Source organism: Gavialis gangeticus, unplaced genomic scaffold, assembly GCF_001723915.1.
Source record: "Gavialis gangeticus isolate Ggan-Ray unplaced genomic scaffold, GavGan_comp1, whole genome shotgun sequence".
NCBI lineage: Eukaryota > Metazoa > Chordata > Crocodylia > Gavialidae > Gavialis > Gavialis gangeticus.
This window is the reverse complement of record NW_017729006.1, coordinates 47,334,856-47,359,795: the sequence shown is the minus strand read 5'-3', so window position 1 is coordinate 47,359,795 and position 24,940 is coordinate 47,334,856. Positions and strand designations below refer to the sequence as shown.

Genomic DNA, 24,940 nt, shown 5'->3' with positions numbered 1-24,940 from the left:
CCCAATCCCTCTCAAGCATGTACAACAAGGCTGGCTATAACTGTTAGCTTTATTGGGTAGAGAGGGTAGGCATGAGGAGGAGTACAAGTTAGAGAAGTAGCAAAAGAATAACCCTGAACAAACAGAAGTGGCTTGGTAGTCTTTTGATACGTGACTAGAGTACATTAAACTAAGTTCCTAGTTAAGTTTCTGGTAAGTTACTCACTTCTGCATTCAGCGAATGAGAAAGACCTGCAGAGGCCCATGCTTCTGTGTGTGCATTTTAAAATGTCTGCCTATCTTCTGCCTACAGGGACCCTCTTAAATAGTCCTCCTTACCTCACCACCTGGACCCAGTCAGGGACAGATGTCATTTGATGCCAGCCAATCAATTTGAAAAACATCACAGTTATCAGATGGAGTGACGGGCTTAAGCCCCTGCCGCCATGTCGTTAGGTCAGAATTCAAAACAATAGAAAGGTTAAATCCATACCCTCTTACCTGAGGCCAGTCATGTAGGCAGTGGCAGTGAGTTGGCTGCCTAGCAACCAGATTGATAGATACATGAGAGAGAGAGGGGAACAGACAACGCAAAAAGTGAGGAGGCTAGGAGGGAGTCCTTTCACAGAGCTCTGCCTTGGCTCTGAATTATGCTGTCATCACCACAAGATCCTACCACCCGAGCAGCTCCTCACCCAGCTGCATGCCCTGCTAGTGCTGTTGGGGCCAGTCTCCATGGAAACCCTGGTCCCGCCACTGCTACTGGGGTCTCCATGGAAACCAGCTGCAAGGACGAGGGCAGGGGCTGCTGGGAAATGAAGTCCGGCTGTTGGCCAGATCTGCCATTTTGCCCACACCTAGTCTAGGGTCTCAGGATCAAAGATGATTTTCTACAGAGACACCCCAGTTGCCAGAGCTCCCGCCTTGAAGAAAGTGTGGGTTTATAGTTCACCACTTCAGGGACACACTTTTTGAAGCAAGGATATACAGGCTTTGCAAAGACTCCAAAGGCAATTATTCTTTACTTCAGCTAGCAGAAGAAGTACATAGATTCCAAAAAAAATAGTAAAACAATAAAACACCCACAAACATTATATTCCTCTGGCTCAGTTTCCTCACCACTCTTGACCATTCTTTGGCTTAGGTGATCACCTTCTAAAGAAGCTAGGATCCCATTTTCCTGAACATGGCTGCTTCCACTTTCTTCAACATCCTTTTTCTTACACCTTGTTTCCTTTGTTAAGTGACTAATTTATCTCCCAAATCTGTCTCAATCTCTCCCTACATGATCTGTTGCTTAATTATCATTCATTTGGAGTTCATACTTTAAAAACTGGTCTGCCTGGATTTGAGCCATCTTGTTTAACGGTTCCCTGTCTGAATGGATGACTGCCACAATTTAATAACCCTGCACCGTTAGCAGTGTGCCTGGTACAACAATTTTTCCTATCAAAAGACAGCAGAGAAAGCAGAAAAGCCCTACATTCAAAATGGAGTTTGACACGTATATACTAGAGAAGCCCCAGTATCAAACAGAACATTAATAAGCTCCCATAGATTCATCACACCAGGGTAAAATTTTAATTAAAATCACTGGAAACAGCTGTAAAGTATCAGCTTACATATACTATTTTATGTCAAGTCTAGTCTATCATATAATATGACTGAATCAGAGCTATACACAAGCCTCTTTCTTTCGTCTAACAGATAAACAGCAGATGGTTTTTGAGATTTACCAAGTTAATCCAGAGGGGCTTATTTTCTAGATGGCAAACCTCAAAAGAACAACTCCCTATCACACTAAAGATTTACATAAAATCAAACAAACATGATCATTAAATTATGCTCTCTAGCTAACAAAAAACCTCTTTCACAATATACTTGCTTTATTTGCTGTATTTGACTTTGCTTTTGTATTGTTTTCCTGTTTCTCTCCTAAATGCCTTCTATGATATATGCTGTAGTTCTAGAGATGGTGTATATCTATTTCTTGGCTTCTTGGATGAATGATTTTTTTTAAAGGTTACATTCACTAAAATATGAATCATTACTGTCTTCATAAGTATTTTTGGGTTGTCAAGTTTAAGATTTAAGGCATTGATTCTCAATTAAGATGCTATTTAAGAATGCACTGGAGGTAAATTTGCCAACAGGTACTCAGGCAGTTTGCCTCACAGAACTGAAGTTTAAATAGAATAGAATAGGACAGAGGTTTGAATGCAACAGACCAATTTAATCAGTCCATCTTCCCAAGTGGAGAACTGTACCCGACAGTACATGTTCTAGTATGTTGTGCAGTATAATAGCAAATGCTTTACTTTAACTTTTTCTTAATATTGTGCCACTGCTTCTTTGGCTGCCTCTCATACCACTGTAGATAATTCCTCTCTCCTTTGTCTTTTGCACTTTTCACATATTTGCAGATTGCTGCCCTGTTTGACAGTAATCATCACTTTGCTAAATGATACAAGCTTAGGCTTTTCTTTCACCCAGTTCAGCAAAACATTCAAACATGAGCATAACAAATTGAACAAATTTAACTTCACACATGAATTTAAACTGCAGGAATGTAAGCAGGCACACACAGACCAACACTGCAGTTATATTTTTGCACCTTTCACACACATGTAGACAGCCAATCACTATTACCTCTAGGTCTCTCTCTATTTTACAATTCTCAATGTATTTCTTATGAGGTATTAGCTTAATTTTTTCATAGCTCTCATAAACTTAAAAAGAAAATGCTATGTGCATTAATTGTGCTATGTGTCTTCTATATCAATTATCTCAGTAATGCAATGAAAACATCTAATCTGTTTAATGAATCAGTATTAGCTATGACTAGAGTTATTCTGAGGGAGTTTTAACAGTTTGAATACTGGTATTGCTATGGTCTACCTAAAGTAACGGGGTTAAACACCAAGTAGAGTAGTCACATAGCCAGCTGGTAACTAGTTCATGAAGCAGCAATGCAAAATGTCCCCCAATTATGAATGTAGTGTGTATTCCATATAAAATATAACACAAATGTTTAAAGTTCATTTTTTTTTTAAACTGTATACGAAATGTATCTATCATGGAAGTATAAGATTTATAGATAGTGCAAGCAGTGACTGCTGTTGTTAAGGTAGACTCAGTTTGCACCTGCAGAAACTTGCTAGAATTTAAGAGGTAAATGCTTCAAAAATACAATTTGCACTGTTTTTATTAAGTATTCTCTACCCTCTTACAGATACATGTAACAGGACTGGGTATACTCCATATCAAGGCTATGGAAGCTGAGCAGGACTTCCCCAGGAGTGGGGTAATAAAAGCGGTGGGCAGGAAGACTGTGCTTTCAATTGTTCTCCTTACTGATGCTTAGGAAGTGAAATGAAGTAGTGCACTGAATAAGACAAAGGTCCTGGAAGGAAAACTGTATGTGCTCACATAATTAAAGCCTGTATCATAATGAATCTGCACAAGGAGTCTGAATTAAAATTGTTCGGACAAACTTAATTGTGATGTTTCCTAATTCTTAAGTACATGAATTTGCAATTTTGGTGTTTGCAATCTTGGTTGTATTTCAGGTGTTTCAGCCAAGATGAGAATTTATTTTTAACTCATATGTGTTCTTCTTTCACTTACAGAAAATAAATAGTATTGAATACCTTAAGTGGAAGGACTTCTTTATTAATCCCATAGAAGTAGGCCATCGCTTGTGTCCATGAGCAAAGACCTGCTACATTTCCACAAACTTTTTTAGCAGTCTCCAAATTATAATCTTCCATCTCTAAGTAAGGCTCTAGCAGTTCTACTATCTCTCCTGTAATTGAATCCTATGGAATAAAAAATGGAAGATATATTTGTATACCTCTAAACACACAGTGCTTATCATACTTATAAAAAGCACAATACACTGTAATGCCTAAAAATTGAAATGAGGTTTTTTTCCTAAGAAATTTACCAGAAATTACAAGAAAGTTAAGATATAAATTACATTTTATGATTAAGCTATATTAATTTTTGAAAGCATACAGTACATAGATATACCCCTTTTTGGAATTACAGTCAAGTTGATAATGTTTTTAGAACACAATTTTAAAATAAAGACCTTCTTCACAATATGATTTTTTCTTATAAAAGTGATAAAGTCATAGAGAAGTAGGGCTGAAAGAGAACCTCCACAGGACATCTAGTCCAACCCCCTGCCTGAGGCAGGATCATCCCTATGCAGACCATTACTATATATTAAACATTCCATGTGACTAATTATTATAATCAATAATAATCATTTTATCATAATAATAGCCATCACATTGTATTTGGTTTTTATTTTTACTCCATATTAGAATACGGTGCAACACAGCATTATTGTATAGGGAGCACCGATACAGGATGCAGTTATTTAAAGCTCTGTTTGATATCTCCTCAAGAAAGATGATACATTTCTATCAACAGAACTTCAGTGACTGAAGATCTGATTTATGTTTATGCATTTATGGTCTTAATTTCCTGTTTGAATATTTCTTTGTATTAACTGCAGAGCATGTTGAAAAAATGGAAAAAAATCTGTCAGATTTCTCACAGTATGACTGCACTTGGAAGCACAGCACAAATAAAGCAAATGACTATGGGCCAGATCATCCCTTTGTTCACAATGGAGGGATAAGTTGTGTGTAAAAGGAGCCTTTTGAAACTGGGCAGATGTCAACCACAATCTGACTGGTGAGTGCAGACACTCTTTTAGTTTAGTGCTAGCCTCCCCAAGGAGGCAGAGAAGAATGGATGAGAACAGAAGCACAGCCATGCCCCTTCTCCTCTTACTTGCAGAAATAATGAATAGGGACCTACTTAAATCCCAGTTTCATGATTTTCGCAGAAAGCAGAAAATGGCAGCTTCCATGATCACCGCAAAAAAGGGTGTTTCCTGCAATTTTGTGTAGAATTGCCCAGACAAAATTGAAAGATTACTGGAATCCAAAGAAAGAGTGGCAATCCCTCCAGCCACAGAGAATGTGGTTTGAGAGAGAGCTACTGAGAGGCTGAGCTAGTTAAGTAGACTCAGTGACGGCGCCAGTCAGGAAAGCAAAAGGATTTCAGCACCATCTTTTGAGAAATCAGATGCAATGCTACAACAATGCTGCAGTCTGAAGATGAGTGGTGACCTGTTGGCCAATCAACAGCAAGGGGGGCTTTGTGGTACATGGAATGTACCTTTAAGGGACCAGCAGTGGGACACCCCAGTCCTTCCCCCTGATGCCCTGTGGGTACGGTTTGCTTGGTGTCGTTGTTCTCCCTGCAAGCTGTGAGTGTGTGTGTTCCTGCATCCTGTTTCCCAAAAAAGATAAAGCTGTTTATCACCCCACTGGTCTCTGCTGAATGGTGACTTGAGGACAGAACCCCAAAGGCATGGAGGTCTGAGTGAGTACCCCATCCCTGGAAGCTAATGACTTAGAGTAAACGTTATAGGCTTCTACATGAAAAGACTGCAAAATTGGCTCTGTGTGCCACAAGCAGCCTGCAAAAATCCTTTTGTCTTGCTGTAATTTAGGTATGTCCATAGGCAGTGCATGCCTCCTGAGGCTGGAGGGGCACGGCAACCACCCGCAGGTGGCGATGCAGGCATCAGCAGCAAGGGTGGACCAAGTGGGGACTGTCTACAGGTGGCTGCAGCGGTGTTGGTGGAGGGGGTCCCCTGTGGCAGATCGCCAACTGGGGAGGATGGTCCCCCAGTAGCTGGATGCCGAACCCAGAAGTGCCAGCGGCTCTTCTCAGGGAGGGGGTTGTTACCAGCACTCTACCTGCCCCCCCTGCCCGTCGCCTAAGCCGAGAGCGCTCACTCTCAGGGGGAGCACCAGCACTCCCAGGGGGTGCATATGCACCCCCTATGCATCATCTATGGGTAGGTCCCTACTAATGGATGCAGAAGGAAAGCAGGTTGTTTCATTCCATGCTTGTAGAGGATGTTAGACCTGCTTCTCTAATTATGTGTGGCCTACAATAAGACAGAAATTCTTTGGTGGCTTTGACTGCAACATGACCTGCTTTATGCCTGAAAACAAGTTTATCTTTAACAGCCTTGTTTGACCCTACCCTAATAACCGCTAATGATGCTTAATTTTAGAAAGAATTCCATTTAACTTGCCATTCATTATTTACATTGCATATTTTCTCTATTAAAAAACTATTAAAAAATTAAGAAGCAAATCCTTAAGTATGAGGGTGCTTTAATATCTGTTTAATTACTTGAGGCAAATGGAAGCTGTTCCCTTATGCAGTACAGACTGCTAAAGCTTGTGCATGATAGCAGTGGACATTTAACAATAGAGGTATTAATGGTTGCCAACCACTTTTTCTACAAAAAATTACTGACAGATTTCTTTTTATGAGTTTAATCACCCTCTGATTCACAGCCATGGATTAATATAATATGTCTTTATTCTGAAGTTGCTTGACAGAAATTCCTGTCTTATACCTGACTGATCCCAACATACTGTAATAGAAACAAAGATGATAATGGTAAGAGCTGAAAATAGGTTTAGATGTGTTTATATAAAGAAAGTTTGCTGCATGTAGGATAGCTGCCTGAAAAAGTTTATATTTTTTATCCTATTCACTATTTGGGGTGAAATAAGAATCAAGCCTAAATCTCTCTTAGAGGTTTGAAAATTCCAGGTGAATGATTTTTTAAAATTTGTTTCATAACTTTAAAATTCTGTACTTCAGCCAGAATCTGAAGTGACCCTGACAAAACCAAGATCTCTGGACACCTCACCAAAAAGTAAAATGTCCATCCTAACTCCAAAGTCAAATAACTCAGGCAAGAAATGTAGCCAATTCATAACTCAAAACTGTCTGAGGGTTTCCCACCAGTGTATACACTAACACAAAAATATACTAGTGATTTAAGAAGAGAAAGAAATAATTTAGCAACAAAGGAAAAAGCATTCCATACTTTTTTAACAGTATTTTTCATGATCACTTTCTGCAAAGATTTAGACATTCCCACAGAATTTGTTTTTACTCTTGAGAGCAAAGTTAAATGCATAGAAATCTATGAGTAGGGCCATGTACAGTATTAAGAAGTGCATGAAACAGGAAAACTCATTAGGACTTTTACTTCATTTAGGAGTACAGGACCCATTGTCTTTATTCTTATTTCCCTTTCCTTTTTTACTTTAGGGTGTATTGAGACACTGTTGTGAGATGAGAGTTATGAAAAAATGTGTTGCAGATTTGTCGCTAGAGGAAGTCATCTGCTCTGGAATACTTAACTCAACAGAGTTCCATCTTGGGTAGAGAGGCATTTCTACAAATAAGTTTGAGTTTTTTTGGCTAAGTTCATATATGTGTGGTGGATTAAAGAAAGTGAAGTACAGCCTTCTCTGTGGTCACTAATGGACTGTGGCACAACAAAAGAAGGTTTTTGTGAAACATTTTTGCTTTTATACCATAAAACTTTATCCAGTATTGACACTAAAATGTTTAAAAATTGAATAGTTAACAATGATCCAGTTCTAATCCCTGGCAAAGGCAAACATAGTCAAAATGATCTTAAAGAACATGTATGGCATTTTGAGCACTTTTTAATCAATGTGAAATGTTTCACAAGTTTTTCACAAGATAAATAATAATTTCTTTGGAATAGTAAATATTTTAGAGTAGGCAAGAACTTAACACCAACACCCATGCCAACAAGGCTGGTAATACAAGGAGACTTGTAGGCTGTTTCAACAACAATCATCCACATGTACAGATCTTCACTCAAATTTTGATCAATCCTTTTTTTAGACCATCTCAGTGAAGGGTAAGGATAAAAATTAGATAAACTCTAAGTTCACAGCTTAAGTTCTGACCTATTAGTTGGGACACTTCCATTTACCAGTCCAACTCCTTTGGTAGGCTCCTACACCATCTAGTTCTCTTTAGCAGACATGAGTATAAAAAGGGGTGCTGTGAGATCCTTTTAAGGGTGATGCACAATATTGGCACTGTTAGGTGTGCAAACACCTACATACGATTTGCAAGATACATTTAAAGAATTCAAATTGAAAACTGTAGTGTCACAAACATTTCTGACTTGTGGTGGTCTTTCTAAGTTCTTTGCAACAAGAGAAATGATTCTATTATTTTTCTTCAGTCAAAAAAAAGGTGAAAGCTAAGAGCTAGTATTATATAAGGGGTGAGGACCAGTGCTATAAAGCAATGACCAATGAAAAAAGAAACAAGCCTTTTTAGTAATGTAAGTACATCCACAAAAGCAGCCATTTAATTCATAAAATCAGTTACTGAATTATTAGTTACCACAATAGAATATGCATAGTATAAAGGCAAATGTATCTAGAGAGGTTGTTATGGGGAGTAATAATAACATTTCTTTTTCACCTTCTGGAAAGTAAGCAACATGCTAAGAAATCCTGAATTATTCATTAGCTTCAAAGCTTCAGTCCATGAGGGTTTCACACATGGTCGTTCTGGGTCACCTTGCACAGAATCAATTTTTCTTTGGAACAAAAGCAGCACACAATCCATGATCCGCATTATCAAATGAGGAGGTTTACCCAGTTTACGAACAGTAGCAATATCAGCAGGCTTAATAGTCTGAAAGATAAGAGGAAAAAAATGAGTCTCTTACTTAGGCAGTCTCACTGAAATAGACCCAATTTGTTTTTTTGGGGGGAGGGCACAGGGAGGGAAGAGGGAGATAAAGTGAACATCTGCAAATCCAGTTCTGCAGTAACTGGTTTTCCTGTAGTTTTTACACCTTAAATACAACCATGAAGACATGCCCTCTTTTGTGTAATCAGAGAAGACAGAAATATAAGCCTAACAGCCTACATCCACCGTTGCCTCCTGGTCTTTCTCCTGTGTCTAAGAGAGTGGTTTTCAGAATATATTGTAATCTGTAAACTAGGGATTATGTCTTACTGTTGAAGGCAATTTAGAGAGTACTACAGAGGGAAAATGACTTCAGTTACTTGTATAAGAAAACATGAAAAAACAGCTTCTAAGGTTGAAACCCAAAAAAAGCTGAAGAAAAAAATACCCCTTGGAAAATGACATTACTGCTATCAATACCTCTGTAAAGTTCCCCCAAATCATTAAGAGTGCTGTGCACTTGCTAGCCTGAAAAAGAAGCTGTGCACACTCCTGACAAGCATCCTGGATGGAGGATCAGAAGTTTTATTTTACCAGCAAATAATACGTGCAACTGCTGCATATGATTCCCTCTCAGAGTCTCTCCACAAGTCCTCTGTAGACCTGAGCAAAAGGCAAAAATTCCATCCTATGGGACATTCTGACATTTCAAAACTGAGTTTTTTCCCAAATTAGGATGCACATACGAAATTTCAAAACTTTTCAGGATTCTAAGTGTGATGTAGTCGGAATGGTCGAGAAATTATGTGAGAGGCAAGAATTTTTTAGGGTACAAGACAAGTGAGACTTGAAAAGGAATGTCTTGCATTCAAAAGCTCGTCTCATTTCATCTTAACTACATAGTTGGTCCAATAAAGCATATCTCCCTAAGAAATTCTTGTCCCTTCAGAATTTTTCAGAAAATTGAAACTATAAAATGTTTCTGCTTAGAAATGTTAAAATCTTTCATTAAGGGCCCTTCTACACATGCAGGTAAAGGAGCGATGGAATTTTGGGTGTAATCCACACAACTGTACCTCCTGCCACACCACACATGCATGGCAGGAAGTGTGATTGTAGGAACATGAATCAGAACCCATCATGCCCTATTGCCAGTGCAGGGGAAGCCCAATCCAAAGATGCCCCTGCACCAGCAAGAAGCTAGCCCCTGCAGCTCGGAGCCCTTGCAACTGACAAGGCTCTCAGCTGTGGGGGTATACCATATGCTTCCATGATGGGGAGCCCCCATCACCTGACCCAGTTTCCCAGCTGCAGGTTCATCTCACGCACCCCCATGGCAGAGGGATGGCAGCTAATGCAGTGTCCTAGCTGCAGGGGCACTCCATGCGTCACCCCCCACAGCTGGGAGATGGCAACTGACACACTGTTCCAGCTGTGGGGGCACTCCATGCACCCCCATGGCTGGGAGACTGCAACTGGTGCCAGTTGGGATGACACAAGTAGCTGCAGAGGCATGAGCTACACATGCCAATTAAAGCTGGATAGAAAGATGCTATAAAGTTTTTACACATTTTCCAGCTCTAACTTTATAGCTGTTTGGATCTTCTAAAGGCAGGGCAGTTAATATGCATGTGGAGCCAGTCTCCATTACTTGTGCAATTAACCTCATAAATGTGTAATCCATGTGTAGAGAGGGCCTTAGACACATGCAATAGGAAAGACACATTTCAGCATTTATGAGATGGAAATATGTCTTTTTGATTAGGAAACTGATCCAAAACACCCAGCTGTGAGTCTGCCCAACATTCACAGGTATTTATTGATTGTGGTGATGTGCCTCAGGAGAGCTTCTAGAACTGATGATCCAGGTTGTTTCTATCGTTCAACCTTCTTGGTTAGATGGTCTCCCACAAGGTTCCCCCCAAAATCCCGTGATTCTCATCATGCATCACACAAGTTGGTCAGAGGGAAATCTGCATTCTATTAAAGATGATAGCATTCAGGAAGGCCAGCCCAAAGGAGAGACCAGGGCCTTGAACTACAACTCCAGAAAGGAAAGCACTGACACAAAAATTAAATGTAATGTTTTGTTGAATTGATTAGAAACAACTTGTTTCCAAATCATGGAGAACCAGCCCAAAATGAAACATTTAATTTATATCTTTCTAATGGACAAACAAAAATGTTCTCTTGGAAGTTTCCACTTTTGCAGAAACTGCATTTTCCCAAGGAAAAACCATTCTAATTGCACATTCCTAACCAGCTAGACTCTCTCTGACTTTCACAACTTGGAGCTACACAAATGCTTAATGACTGAAACCCTCCATGTTATATGTGCCTGTGTGTCAGGCATTAATCAACAGAAGGCAGAAAAGAAGAAAGGCATCATCAAATACTGCAACTGAGTAGGATCCCCATACGCTGGCTTTGCACTTGGCTTTGCACTTACGATGAAAGCAATCTCATAACTGCTCTAAATTATCCATCACTTTCACCCATATCGACTACACACTAGCCAGCAAATTGGTGCAATGTAGCTTTTTGTATGTTATATCCACTTTGTGCTTTGTTGCACCACTTCTTATGTTTATTATTTAGTGCATAGTGACTGCCAGTATAACCGACACTGCATATGCTTTGTACAAGCGAGTAACTTCAGATGTTCAAAAACAGCACAATTTGCTTTACCTTGACATAGAAGCCTATGCCAATACAGTGCAATGAAGAATCAGGCCAACTAGCATCAACTTGTTTCTGGCAAGTATAAATGCAAGCATGCCAGGCAATTCTATGTTTTGGCACTGTGCATAAGTGCCAAAAATTGCAGTTACATGGCTGTGTCCTTGCCATTTGGTCACAAAGTGAAAAAGGATTTCACCTGAGCTCCTCCTATGTGTCTTTATTATATCAAGAGGTAAGGGTTTTCAGAGGTGATATCTTTTATTGGGCCAACTGTACAGTTGGGATAAAGTTAGACAAGTTTTTGAATGAAAAGCATTCTTCTTTAGGTATGAATTTATTATATCAATTCAGTTCTGACCTGGAGTGCTGCTTCGGCTTCCTCCAGCGCAGGTCTTGCAGCCTCCAATTTCTCTTCAGCTACTGCTTTATCCATGGCAATTTCATCCACAATGGCCTGGGCTTTATCTTTCACCTTTTGAACCTGCATTTTCACCTTTTCAGAAGCTTGAGCTTTCATAGTCACTTCCAGTAAAACTTCATCAGCTTTTTTTGAAGCAGCAGCCAAGTCTTGTTCTTTTACTGCCAGCTCTTTTGACAAATGGCTTATAGAAACCTCGGCTTCCATCAGTTTTGCAAGACCTGTCCAAAGCAAATTATATTTTTTTGCTCTTGCAACAAGTAAGAAATAAGTCTGCGTGACTGAAGTTAGTCATCCGTCTTCATATTTAAACACCTAAGGCCCCCTCTACATGTTATAGGTACTGGGCAATTAACTGGTTAATTGCTCAATTACCTTAAGATCAGCTACATGTGCAAAGTACTTATCACATAGTAAAAAGTTCCAACTAGGTATAAAGTGAGACCTCAAAAATGTGTACTAATTTTATAGCTGGTTGCTATCAAGCTTTAATCTGCATATGCAGCAGAAACTCCCCTGCAACTGGGAACCCTACTGGCTGACAGGGCTCCCAGCCACAGGAGTGCACCATGTCCAGCATGAAACCACAGGGCCCTGGGATTCAAGGCAACTGCGATTTCCAGGGCTCTGGGTTACATGAAAATGCTAGGCCCAGGGGATTGTGGTTGCTGCAAACCCCAGCCCTGGGGGCACCCTCACAAGTGGGAGCCCTCAACTGAGGGGGCTCCCAGACCTGGGTTTTTGCTTCTTGCTGGATTCTGGAACCAGGCTCCTCCTGCACCAGCAATAAGATGCAGTGGGATCTAATGCACAATCCCTCAATTGTGCCTCCTGCCATGCATGTGTGGCATGGCAGGAAGCATGATTATGGGGATTGTACATTAAATCTCATCGTGCCCTCTCTCTGGGTGCGGGCCTCCAGCCAGTTGGCAACCCATTTGACTGTGTAGGTGTCGACACCACAGTCCCCCAGTTTCTTAATGAGAACAGGGTGAGAGACAGTGTCGAAGGCCTTCCAAAAGTCCAGAAAGACTATATCCACTGCTACCCCTGCATCTAAGGATTTGGTGACCTGGTCATAGAAGGCCACCAGGCTGGTCTGACAGGACCTGCCTCTAATGAATCCGTGTTAGTTGCCCCTAAACATAACTCCCCTGCTGGCCCCTCGTGGACATGTGCCAGAATAATTCTCTCAAGTTATTAGCCTGGCCTGGTAGCAACGGCCATAGCTCCAACCAGGCCCCAAACTGCTGCCAGAAATGCTGCACCCCTCGCCATGGCTGATACTTGGCTGGGCTGGGGCCAGAGGAGGGTGGGGGACAGAGGCTGCAGAGGAAGGTGGGAAGAAAGGGGGACAGGGTGCCCAAGGCTGTGGGTGCAGGGTGGGGAACAGGCTGCAGGATGGAGAGATGGGGGAGGTAGAAGGGGGACAGGCAGCAGCTGCAGCACTGGCTCCAACCCCAGGTTGGGACCAATACTGCAGCAGCTGCCTGTCCCCTCCTTCCTCCTTGTGCTTGATTCCAAGATGAGAGGCCCTTTTCCTCCCATGTTATATGAGGGAAAAGGCTTGTCTTGGAATCAAGTAATATGGTATGTGTGTGTACACCCACACGCTACATCAACACACACGAATGTTGATGCAAACTTCTTCACTTTGTTTAAAAATCAAGCACACTGTACCTGTTTTCATACGGCTGGAAGAATTTTCAACTTCAGTGAATTTCTCATTGTAGATGGTTTTGTAACCTCTGATGAAGGACAGATAAGATTTTGGAGTCACAAATGTTTGACGTCTGTATCGTTCAAAGTAGTCAACACATTTTTCAGCTACAATATCTTGAAATGATCCCATAGTGTTAACCACACTTTGTTTGACTTCATCTGTGCATTCAATTTTGTAGGATTCTAGAAAATGTTGTGCAACTGCTATTAGAGCATCTTTAGGCCAGCGCTGAAACCAGTCCATGGTACATCCTGAAATCAAACCTGGAAACTTTAGTGCACGAGTTCTGAACTTCTCACCAACAGGAGAAAAACAAAGAACCACATGCAAATTGTTGCGGACACGAGTAAGAAAGTAATCATAAAGATTTTCATTGGTTGGAGAAAGTCTTGGGTGTTCTTTCTTCATTGCAGGTATCAGGTCCTGTGTTATTTCATCTATCTCCTCTCGTGTAAAAAGATTGGAAACCTCACCTGAAGCCAAAACATTGTTCATATACTCGAGAAAAAACTCATCTTTGATTTCATTGTCCGTGAATATAAAGGTAACACCCTTTCCTTTCTGTCCAGCAGTGCAGTACAGAGTTTTCAGATCATCCAAAAGGTTATTGGTGCCATATGTTCTAAGAGGGGCAAAGATTAAGAATGGAGAATGCAAAACCACTAGGTCATTTCAGAATATACTAATTTATTGTCTGGCTCAATCCCAAATAACAGAATGTAAATAGGCAAAAATCTAGAACTCTTGGTTCCAAAATTATACCTTTTATTTGACCGAGAAACTGCAAAAAAAAAAATTCTTTTTCCGCAAGGTTTTGGGCTCATGCGCCCTTCATCAGGCTCAGGGAAAGTTCAAGATGGTAAAAAGTCCCCATCTGCAGGAAATAAATATGGAGACTTTTTACCATCTTGAACCTTATGAAAGGTGCATAAGCCTGAAAGCTTGCTGAAAAAGGGTTTGTTTGTTTGTTTGTTTGTTTTGCAATTTTTCAGTTGGTTTATAAAAGGTATCATTTTGGAACCAAGATTTTTGCAATTCTTTTTGTCTCAGACCAACATGGCTACCACATACATCCCTGAGAATATAAACATGAAATTCATTTATGTTACCTCCCTTCCCAAATTCAAACCACTGAATTATGTTAGTTTTTTCTAAAGCCACTTTGGATTAATTCAGCATTTACACAAAGTACAGTAACTGCCCTGAAATCATTGGGACTGCACCCTGAAATAAAGTAGTCAGAGTAAGACCCTGCTCTGATCAATCACAAGGGCTAGTGTACTTAAAGCTTTGTTAAAAATAAGGGAATTTCTTAAGAGTCATGCTGGCAAATAGGTCCAAATACGTCTAACCATGAAATAAAGGAGCCACTGAGAGCAAGGACTGAGCTGATCCTTAAGAAATACCTGAAGTAGTAGAAGTGAATACTAATATTTAAATTCCAATATTTGGGCTAACAGTTAAGAAAAAGCCCAGGAAGTGATGAGTTTGCATACTAACTTACTCTCCCTGTACTCTGAGGAGAACAGAGAAGCCAGCTCTTTTACACTCTGTTTACAACATGGGTATAAAAAAATGACCCATGTTAATTAAAGGGAGGTTTTGCTATTAATTTCAGAGGTGCAGTATCTGATCCACAATAAAAAAAAACCTGGTAGATTTTTTCCATTATATCTTTAGCCAAATGAATATGAAACAAATATGCTCTTTGTTTCCTTAAGTAACAGTTCATCTTTGAAATTAGCATCCTGTTTCTGACAGACTGTCCAAAAGCAAAACACAATACTTGAAACACCCAGAAGACCAATCCTCTGCACTTCAAAAAAAGCCCACTGATTCAAGAGTAAATAAATGATAAAGAAAATATTTTTACATTTTGTTGAAGCTCCCTTACACTGTTAATACTGTCACCACAGAGAAGCTGAAACAATACAGTAAATTTTGTCTATGCTTATTGACTATAATTAATACAATAAGTTGTGTTACATTTATCACAATACTGTATTCATTCAAATCTAAGACAAGTCTTTTTCCCCTAATCAGCTTGGGGTGGAGCCCCTCATCTTAGATTTGTGTACAAAGTGGGGTGGGGCAGGTGGCTGCTGCATCCCTGACTCTGGCCCTGATCCTGGGGCAGTGCCAGTGTCAAATCCATAGCAGATGCCTACCTCCCTGCCCCCTGCAGCTTCTGTTCCCCCCTTCTAATTGTCAGGTGCAGCTCAGCTCTCGCTTGGGCTGGATTCCCTCCCATCATGGAGCACAGGGAAACTCTGGCCCCTGCTCAGCCAACCGGTACTGCTAATGCTGCTGCATGGTCTGGCAAGGGCTGCACTTCCATGTGCTGATCCATGGAGAGAACAGAGTCTGAGCAGTGTCTGACAGTAAGGGTGGGAAGGCAGGGAGAGGTGGAGGCTATGGGGAGAGCAGGGGGAAGGGGCAGAGACTGGAGAGAGTGCAAGGAAAGGGGCAGAGACCTGGGGGATTGAAGGGGGAAGGGGCAGAGACTGTGGGGAGCTGGGGGTGGGAGGTCCTAGTGGTGGTGGGGATAGGAAGGCTGTAGGGGGAAGAAGTGGAGAGGCCAGAGGGCCTCCTGAACCCCCCCAGCCACTGCATTTCCCTGCTGTAGCAGTGGGGGAGGGGGACGAATTCAAGTCAACCTTTGATAATTAGATTGTGTACCTGGAATATTATAACAAATTTATACATTTTCCATATATAGAATCTAATTATTGGGGGGTCATCTTAAATTCATGGGCCTCTTAGATTCAAGTAAATACAATAGTTACCTTTTCCTGAATGACTGAAATATTCTTTCACTTCACTGGTGTGAATGGAATTTTACAGAAGAGTGAGCCATATTCCGGATTAAAATTTATTTCTCTAACCTCTCTGTCCTTTGGTCCACCTCCTGCATAACCATCTTCCCTGTCTTTCTTTACTACTACTCTAAGAAGTTTGTAGGGGCTTATTATGTCTTTCCCTTGAGTACAGCTCACAGCATCATGATAGAGGAATCGGTATCTGTTTCTGAAAGATGGACCTCGTGGTGAGCTGAGCTGTCCTGCAGCACCTCTGACTTTTAATGAGTAGTGCAGTGTTTAGACAGGAAAACATTCTTGCTTATTTAGTCAAGGAAGAACTGGGTTCGCTATCCTCTTGGTTATGCCTGAGCCAGGCAAAGGGAAACATACATTGAGGCTATGTCTATGCAGCCTCCATGGTGAGCCCAGGTGCACCCCCATTCACTCACTCCCAGAAAGCAGGCAGTGTAGATGGCTTATTGCTTCCTAGATCATATACCTAAAGTGGCTCTCATGCTCTGTGTTAGGCATACTTCTTTGTGCATGCTCAGGGATGTGGTATGCTGGGAATGATGTCTAATTTGGGGGCTTTGGTATGTGCTGAGTAGCTAGGGTGTGCCTCTTGGTGGTATTCCTACCCCATGCTTTTACTGCTCACCCTTTGAATATCACATAGAAAAGGGACCAGTTTAAGGTAAGAGTCACTCCCAACAAAATTAAATGGATTTTCACATAAATCTTTCCAGCTTATTAAGAAGCAGCATAGATGAACCCCTTACAGTATCATTTTCTGATCCTTTGTGGCTGGAATAATGGTGGTTTTGAGACAAGATCCGTAAAGTGAAGGAAGGGGAACAAGATTCCCTGCGACTCTCAATCCGCAATAATAAACCAGTAAAAACCACATAAAATTAATTAAAATGACAATGTTGTGATTTCACTAAAGATTATTTTTAAATACCAAGATTATTGTTTTTCAGCATTACCCAGCAAATAACACTGCAGTCGTTATATGTCAATGTGAATACTTTAGCTACTATAGAAGCAGTTTCTAGATTTTCTCCCCATATGTTTGCTTGCTGGCAGTAATAGTCCAGTCCATATAACCTTTTTAAAGAAGGGATTTTTTAAACACTGGATTTTACAGAAGAACACTGTGGAACTGAATTGCTTAGTGAAAGAAAAAGGGCTTTGGATCAAAAGTTTTTAATTCCATTTCTGAGTATTGTAAAGGCAACAGAACTGCCACCTGTGCCTTTCAGTGAGCAATTTAGCTGAAAAATGTCTATGATTAGGATTGAAATGCATGAAAAGGCTTGAATTAGTTTAAATTAACAGTGACTATTTGGTTTACAGGGAGACTAAGAAACAAATGGATCATAGTCAATGTATATGGCATTGTGTTACCTTGTTAGGGTAATTTGAAAGCTTTGATATCCAGCAATATATGATGCTAATCTGGTCAGGCTCTGTTTTCCAGATCCACCCACACCAACCAACAAGGCATTTCCTTGTGGGGAACGGATAATACGGGATATTTTAACCAAGTGGATCATTGCGTCCTGTGTATTAAGGAAAATAGTTAAAATGATATAAAAACAAAATATATATCTTCATTTAACAGACCTTTAGTTACAGACTGCCCTCAGCTAGGTTCTTATCTACATTTACATTCAGGGCCTAAGCCAATGCCCACTGAAATCAATAGAAAAGATCCTCCTGACTTCAAAAGGCAGCAGATTTAGTCCTGATAGAGCAACCCTACTTCACGCTCCCAAAAAAGGCCTCCCATATACATTGCTTGCACTCAGAAAAACTAAGGTGACATTTGCCTTTAAGGGTTGAAGAGGAGCAGGAAGAAAACTTATTGAGCCTCTTAAGGACTGGTCTCTTAAGCGCGATACTTTCAATCTATACAAACTGAAGGCTGTCAAGGAAAAGAAAAGGAAGAACAGGAAAAAAACCAAAGAGAAGAAAAGAAAGTAAGCTCTCCATTTGTATTCTATCCAGATATTTGATTTATATCTTGAATGGTGACAGCACTAAATTAATAAAGCCTGATTTCTCATAACAAATAGATTTTTAAAATGTTGTTCAAAACCTCTTATTTATGTAGCCCAGTCCCTTGAAAGTAGACAAGGCAAAAAACCAGTATTGATCTGAAACTGTATAATGTCCAGACAACCAGAGGTTTCTGAGAAGTGGGATTAAAAGATCTTTTCAGGAGAGTGTAACCTCAAAGGACACAGGGAGAAATTAGCAGGGAAACAGCAAGCTTGGGGAATTTTGAAGCAGGAAGAAAGACAGGATTGGGAACTGGAAAGTGATATAAAAGCTAATGAAAGTAGAAGAAGTCTGTAATATAAATAATATAGGCTGCTTGCAGGTATTAACTGCCCCCTCCAAAACGATGCTTTACTTTAAACCCCATGGGCTCCCACACTGAGCCCAGTGCATGCCTAGAAGCAGCAGCATGTTAGCTGGACTCTGCTTGCCCAATGTCTGTATAGGTTGGGTGGGGCTCTTTTAGGCGCTTTTATCTAACAGCTGATCGACTCAACTTTTAGATAAAAGTGCAAAAAACCCCACTGAAGCACCTGATCTATATAGATGCTGCAGAGCCAGGTCGAAGTAAAATGCTGCTTCTTCCAGTAAAGCACAGGCTTTTTGTTTTTGTTTTTTAATGTCTGCAAGCAGCGCTAAGGAATATCCTGTGTCCTATCATGCTTGTTTGGCAGAAACCCAAGAGTTTTTCTCAGAAGGTATAATTGACCATTTTACCTTATGCTCAGTGACAATATAAAATTCATGGATCATTAAATAACAAAAAATCCACAAAGACTGCACGTATTGGGAAACTATCAATATTGACTAGATAAAATAAGCACAATCAGAGAAACAAATACCTTGAAAAATACTAAGTCCACCTTTGCACCTCTGATGGTTTCATTATACTGCAACATGAACATCTGTAATCTTTCAGCCAAGTTATCAAAAGATGGAACAGGCTCATAAATTTTAGGAGCTTCTAGCTCTACATCTTCAGGTTCATCTCCAGTGGGTTCTGGAGCATCACGTAAAAAATCCACAAAGTATAGTTCTTTGGGGTTACTTCCTAGTAAGTCTTCACCATGCTCTTCATCAGCAATCTAAAAATATACATGATATATTGCTGTCACCAGTGAAATGTTTCTTTTGCTTCCCTCCAAGGGAATACTGAATATCACCTGCCTTACCTTTTTCATCATATCTTCAAACCAGTCTCTGTCATTCTGGCTTGTGAACCTATCTGCAATTACACGTTTGCATTCATGCTGAAAGAGGGCTACCAAAACACTGGTGCTCTGGCAAATTTCAGCTGTGACTGTAAGTATCCCTTGCCAAATACGACTGAGGTCTCGTAAATTAAAGATGTAATGAAATTTAGCTGGAGTTGGTAGCATCTACAAAAGAAAGCCATAAGCCATATTTAAGTAGCCGTTTAAGAAACACTAAAATTCTTAATAGTTACCTATGTGTTTTTAAACGAATACTGATCTTTTTAGTCAACTTTAACAAGAAGTTTTCATTTAAAGCAGAAACTCATGTTTGATGTTATGAAAGCCATTATCCTGTGAAAGCAAAAAATGACTAGGATGCTCATCAGCTTTTAATTATTCATATGTGAGGCACCAATGTTCCTGAAATCTTCAAAGCCATAGCAATAAGGAATTAAGTGCAGTCAAGACAACTCCATGAGCCACAAAACTCAAGGCCTCAGAAAAACAGCAGAAACTCCAATCCCCTCACTGCTTTACTGTTGCTTCTTCTTATTCTGTCTCTCTGTCTGTTCAGGAATTGTTCTGTTTACAAGCTAGAGGAAATGGGAGGAGGGAAAATGGCAGAAGAAAAGTAAAACAAAGAATCTTCTGAATGATAAACAGATGTAAACATTACAATTTCTTAATGGATAATCCATATACAGGAAAAGGGGTGTATTTGTTGACTATGTTGTTCATTATGAATAGGAATTTATCTACAAAGGAAGGGAGAGTGGGAGGGGGCACTTCTGAGAGGTACAAGTCAGTTGAACAGATCAACAGGAATAAAAAAGGCAGTTAACACATTGAGAGACATAGGGGTTAAAAGCTGGAGTTAACAGCTAGTCCAGGTAATGGGATAAGAATCCCATAGTCTCTGTTGAGACTCTGCTTAATACTATCCATTCTGTGGATAATTTCTTGTATTTAAATTCCTTTCTACTTAAAATCCTTTCTTTCTGCAAGTCCATGCATAGCATCTGATGAAATAGGCTGTTGCCTACAAAAGCTCGTGACACTCTGAAACAGCTAGTCTCTGTGGCACTACCCTGACTTTTCTTTTGCCTGAATTCAGACTAACATGACTAACCACCTCTGCTCATGGTCATATGGGCTATGGACAGACCTTCAAAAAGCCTGAGCCTGAACTGATTCAATCTTTGCAGATTAGTCTAACCTGGCTAGGCTGAATCAGTTTGTAACTGCACAGACATCCCAGAAATGCATGCACATGCCTGTAGTGGCTCAGGCTAGAATCCAGGAGGTGTGGGAGCAGTCTTCCCTTTCCTTTTACAGTGCTGAACTGAGGGGGGCATTGCCAGGCCCAGGCAGGATGCTCTGATTAGGGTGGGATCCCCCACTTCTGACCAGCCCATCCCAGCCCAGCCCAGCAGGGAATTGATAACACAGTGTAAATCGTCCCTAACTCAGTGTTTATCACCCCATTAAGACAACAACAGAGGGATATTACCAGCTACCTGTTGATTCTGCCTTCGTCCCATCTGCCACAGCATGGACCATAGCCAGCATGTTGTCTGCTAGCTAATGCTGAGACGTGTCTGTGTAAGGCAAAGAGGATACCGGAATCCCTGCTTGGCAGGGAGTGGGGAGGGGAGGGGTAAGCAGTCTGGTTTAACTTAAACCAGCAAGAGTTCTGGGACAGACACTGGATAAACCAGTTTGACCCAAATCAGTTAAATCTGATACTACATTTCAACCAGGTTTATCTCGAACCAGTTTCAGCCATTTTGAAACTGGTTTATGTGGACTGAACATCTGTTCTGTTACAGGTTTAAACCAGTTTCTGATCACTTAAACCGGTTTATGTGTAATGTCTGTCCCTAATCACAGAGTCATTGTATCAGAGGGTTGGAAGTAACATCAGGGGTCATCTGGTCCAACTCCCTATATGAATGCACGAACACAGTTCCTAAACCACCCCTGTCCATTACTTATCCAGCCTCCTCTTGAACGTATCTAGTGAAGGAGATCCCATAATTTCCATGGACAGACTCTTTTTTAATTGTCTTGGCAGTAAGGAAGTTTATTTGGAATCTATTCTGTTGCAACTTAAACCCATTACTTCATGTCCTGCCCTCTGTGGTAGGAGAGAACAGTTGCTCTCCCTCTTCTTTATGGCAGCCTTTCAAATATTTGAAAACTGCTATCATGTCCCCCCCTAACCTCCTTTTCTCCAAGCTAAAAATACCCAGCTATGCAGAGGCAGAGGAGGGATTTAAGTTTATCCTATGTGTTTGTAGTGCCTCATGCCAAGGAGCTGCACTGGGGTGTTTTCCATGTGCTACCACAATATAAATATTAAATACTATCATCCCTACCATCACTCCAGGAAAATGATTGTTACAACACATTTTTCAACAGATAATACAGCCATGGGATTCTGATTAACACCATGGTGGAAAACTACACATATTCTACTATAACAAAAAGGCCTAATTCGTCTTTGTATTTCAGGTTGCAGGAATAGACTTGTTAAAAATAGTCACATCTTTTACCTTTATTTTAGTTGCTTGCCAGACTTTTCGAGTTGTAGGTACTAATGCTGATGCTAGTTTACATATCTCTTCAGGGAAGCCTCTGTGTTCACAGAAATAGCCTTCAGCTACCGTTCGAAATATTTTGTCAATAGATGCATTGGAAGGCAATGTGCAGTTATAAATAGTAAACTGGCGTTTCAGGCGCTGTGGAATATCATTCCGACCTCCTCCAGGGTGAATCATAGCAGCTACAAACTGGATATCAACTATATTAGTGAATTCTCCTGGCTTTTCTAAATTGTAGAGACCTTTTTGCTCCATCAATTGCCTTACAATTTCATTGGTGATCTATTAGCCAAAACAGAAACAGAAATTTCAGATATTATTTCATTAAGTTTTTACAGTTTGTCTGAATACATATATCCAATGTAATAAAAGATCAGGTGAAAAACAAAACACACAGTATTTTGCAGTGAGTAGTGCTTTTTCCAATACGTCATCTGGAAGAGCAGAGGTATAGCCATTCTTGCACCTCGTCTAAGTGGGAATCCAGGGCTGGTGTCTCAGTTGCCAACTACTCATTATGCTACTACAAGAGAACAAAAAAGGAAAAGAGTGGAATTCTATTTCCCTCTATGCACCGAAATGTCAGTTTCCCAGCTGCATACCAGCATGCTTTTGGTTCTGCCTCTAGACTGTGGAATTTTACAGCCTGTAGGTACATGGTCAGGCAGATCCTTTTGCCACAGGGTGAAACTGAATGTGAAACTGTAGAAGTCAAAACCTGTAGTTACATGGCTGCAGATGTGCCAGTTAGGTGCATAAAGTGAAAAAGACTTCTACTTGTTAACTAGTGCCTAATGTCCTCCTAGGCCAGTGGTTCCCAACCTTTTTAGACTCAAGGCACCCTTCTAAAACTTTAAAAAATGTAGTGGCACTCTATTTAAAAATCTAATATAAATGTATTATGAATATTAGAAATACATTATTTATAATGTATATAATCAATGTGCTTTATAATTTTACTATTAATGAATAATTAATTGAATATATAATTATAATATATTCACCATACTACCAGGTGGAACTGTGTTGTGTGCCTTCTGCAGAGCCAGGCTGGGAAACAGCTACGGCACAAGCGTGTGCTCTTGCCACAGATCTCCCCAGTCTAATCCAGCACAGTGTCTCACAGAAACAGAGGCACTCAGGGCAGCTGGAACTGTTCTGTGCACCTCTGCTTTCAGGAGGTACCAGGATTCAAAATGAGAAGCGGCTGCAGCAGAAATGTGCACCTACCTGCAGCTCCATCTGGTTCAACTCTGCATTATGCAGCAAGCATTATGCAGCATTATGCAGGCAGGTATGCCCTTCTGCTGCAGCTGCTTCCCAGTTTGATTCTGATGCACCTCCTGAAAACAGAGGCATATAGGACAATTTCAGCCTGTGGCTGTGGTGGCAGCCTGGCATCCTGGCAGATCCTTGCAGAACTATGGGATGCCACAGTAACCCCAATTGAGAACCACTGCTTGTATTTTAGTTGTGGCCAAGTTTTGGACAAACAATTAGCATTCCACAAAGTGAAAGGATGTAGGGCAGTTTAGGAAAACTTAGCATTTGAAATTAAGCATATTCAGATGCCAACGAATACATGAGAAGCAGATGGGCTCAGAATCAGCTTTGCACTGAGTGCTGAGCCTGGACCGTGTTTAATGAGACATGATGATCAGGAATGAAAAGGAATGAAAGAGACCAGCTTTGGACGGGTCTTAAATGCATGAGTAGGAGTGATTAGATTAGTGGTAAGTCTGGTATCTGCTTATCCAAGGGATAAATACTTGAAGTTAAAGCCAGGATTTCAAAGAGGGCAGGCGCATAAAATATGTATTAATTACACTGGTTTATTTAATTAATTTTTAACATTCACATAAATACCTAAGCACTTTGGATCAACTGTCTAACCTGTCTGGGATTTTGGTTAATGATAAGTTTGCTTTAAGGTCTGGATAAACTAGGAAGGAAAGATGGTTAGAATGCTCCCCAAATTCTCCTGCTCCTTTTCTTAAGTTGTCTAGATAAGCATAGTTATTTTAGTAGAAAACAGCAATTCTTGCTTGACATATCAGTGCTTTAAGTTCAGTTGGTTGTAACTGCTACAAATGCAGATTATAACTGAGATTGACAGCCTAGAAGTCTTTCATTTTGTTACCAGATAGCTTGATGTTTATTCTGACCATTTTGTTCTGAAAATTTCCAATTAATTAGAAAAAAAAAGTGGCTTGTGGATATTTACCTAGCAGGTCTTCATAGGTGTGCCTATGCTACGATGTTTTTTCTAAGGTTTCTCCAATGGTGGGAGCCTTAGTATCAAGGGTTTTTTTTACATGTGTTCCAAGTAGGGGTGCTTTAAAGAGAGCAGCTCTGAGAGCCACTCTAATTAAAGTGCCTGCAGTGTCTCATGTATCAGCATCCCTGCACTTCAAAATGGCGGCAGGGGTGCTTTAACTAAGCGCAAACAAGCTTTAGTTAAATCACCCCTGTCGCCATTTTGAAGCACAGGGATACTAATATATGAGATGCGGAGGCTGGCTGGAGTGCTCTAATTAGCATGCTCCAGCAGACTCGATTAACTTTGTCGGCTCTGACATGCTATAATTAAAGTGCGTTGGAGCAGCCTCCCTGCACGTGTACAGGCACCCAACAATGCTCCAGATGTGCCAGTGCTTGAAGTATTATATTGCTGAATGCTGCCCGAACTGGTTCATAGGACACATTACTTAGGACACTAGTTGCCTATGGTGTCTCATCTAGATCAGTACTCCTATCATTGCTGCTAAGCATCAGAAATTTTAGAGAACAAGGTCCTGTGTTAATATAGCTAATGTATGTTACAGGGACATGCTTTAACAAGTACAATTTTTCAGTTCTCCTGAAAATACATGTATAGTCTTACAAATGCAATC

The 24,940-nt window shown here is 40.5% G+C and overlaps 1 protein-coding gene across 1 annotated transcript in view; it reads right to left on the bottom strand.

Annotated features, from left to right (window-relative positions):
- The window catches only part of LOC109291939 (dynein heavy chain 5, axonemal-like), a 361,945-nt gene that overhangs the window by 126,760 nt on the left and 210,245 nt on the right, over nucleotides 1-24,940 (bottom strand). Inside the window, exons 52-59 of the mRNA XM_019509183.1 lie at nucleotides 21,999-22,328; nucleotides 19,420-19,626; nucleotides 19,090-19,332; nucleotides 17,591-17,745; nucleotides 13,340-14,004; nucleotides 11,600-11,880; nucleotides 8,347-8,562; nucleotides 3,630-3,797 (exon numbers count right to left, since the gene is read on the bottom strand). Of these exons, the coding sequence (XP_019364728.1) occupies nucleotides 3,630-3,797; nucleotides 8,347-8,562; nucleotides 11,600-11,880; nucleotides 13,340-14,004; nucleotides 17,591-17,745; nucleotides 19,090-19,332; nucleotides 19,420-19,626; nucleotides 21,999-22,328 (2,265 nt within the window). The remainder of the gene's footprint in view (nucleotides 1-3,629; nucleotides 3,798-8,346; nucleotides 8,563-11,599; nucleotides 11,881-13,339; nucleotides 14,005-17,590; nucleotides 17,746-19,089; nucleotides 19,333-19,419; nucleotides 19,627-21,998; nucleotides 22,329-24,940) is intronic.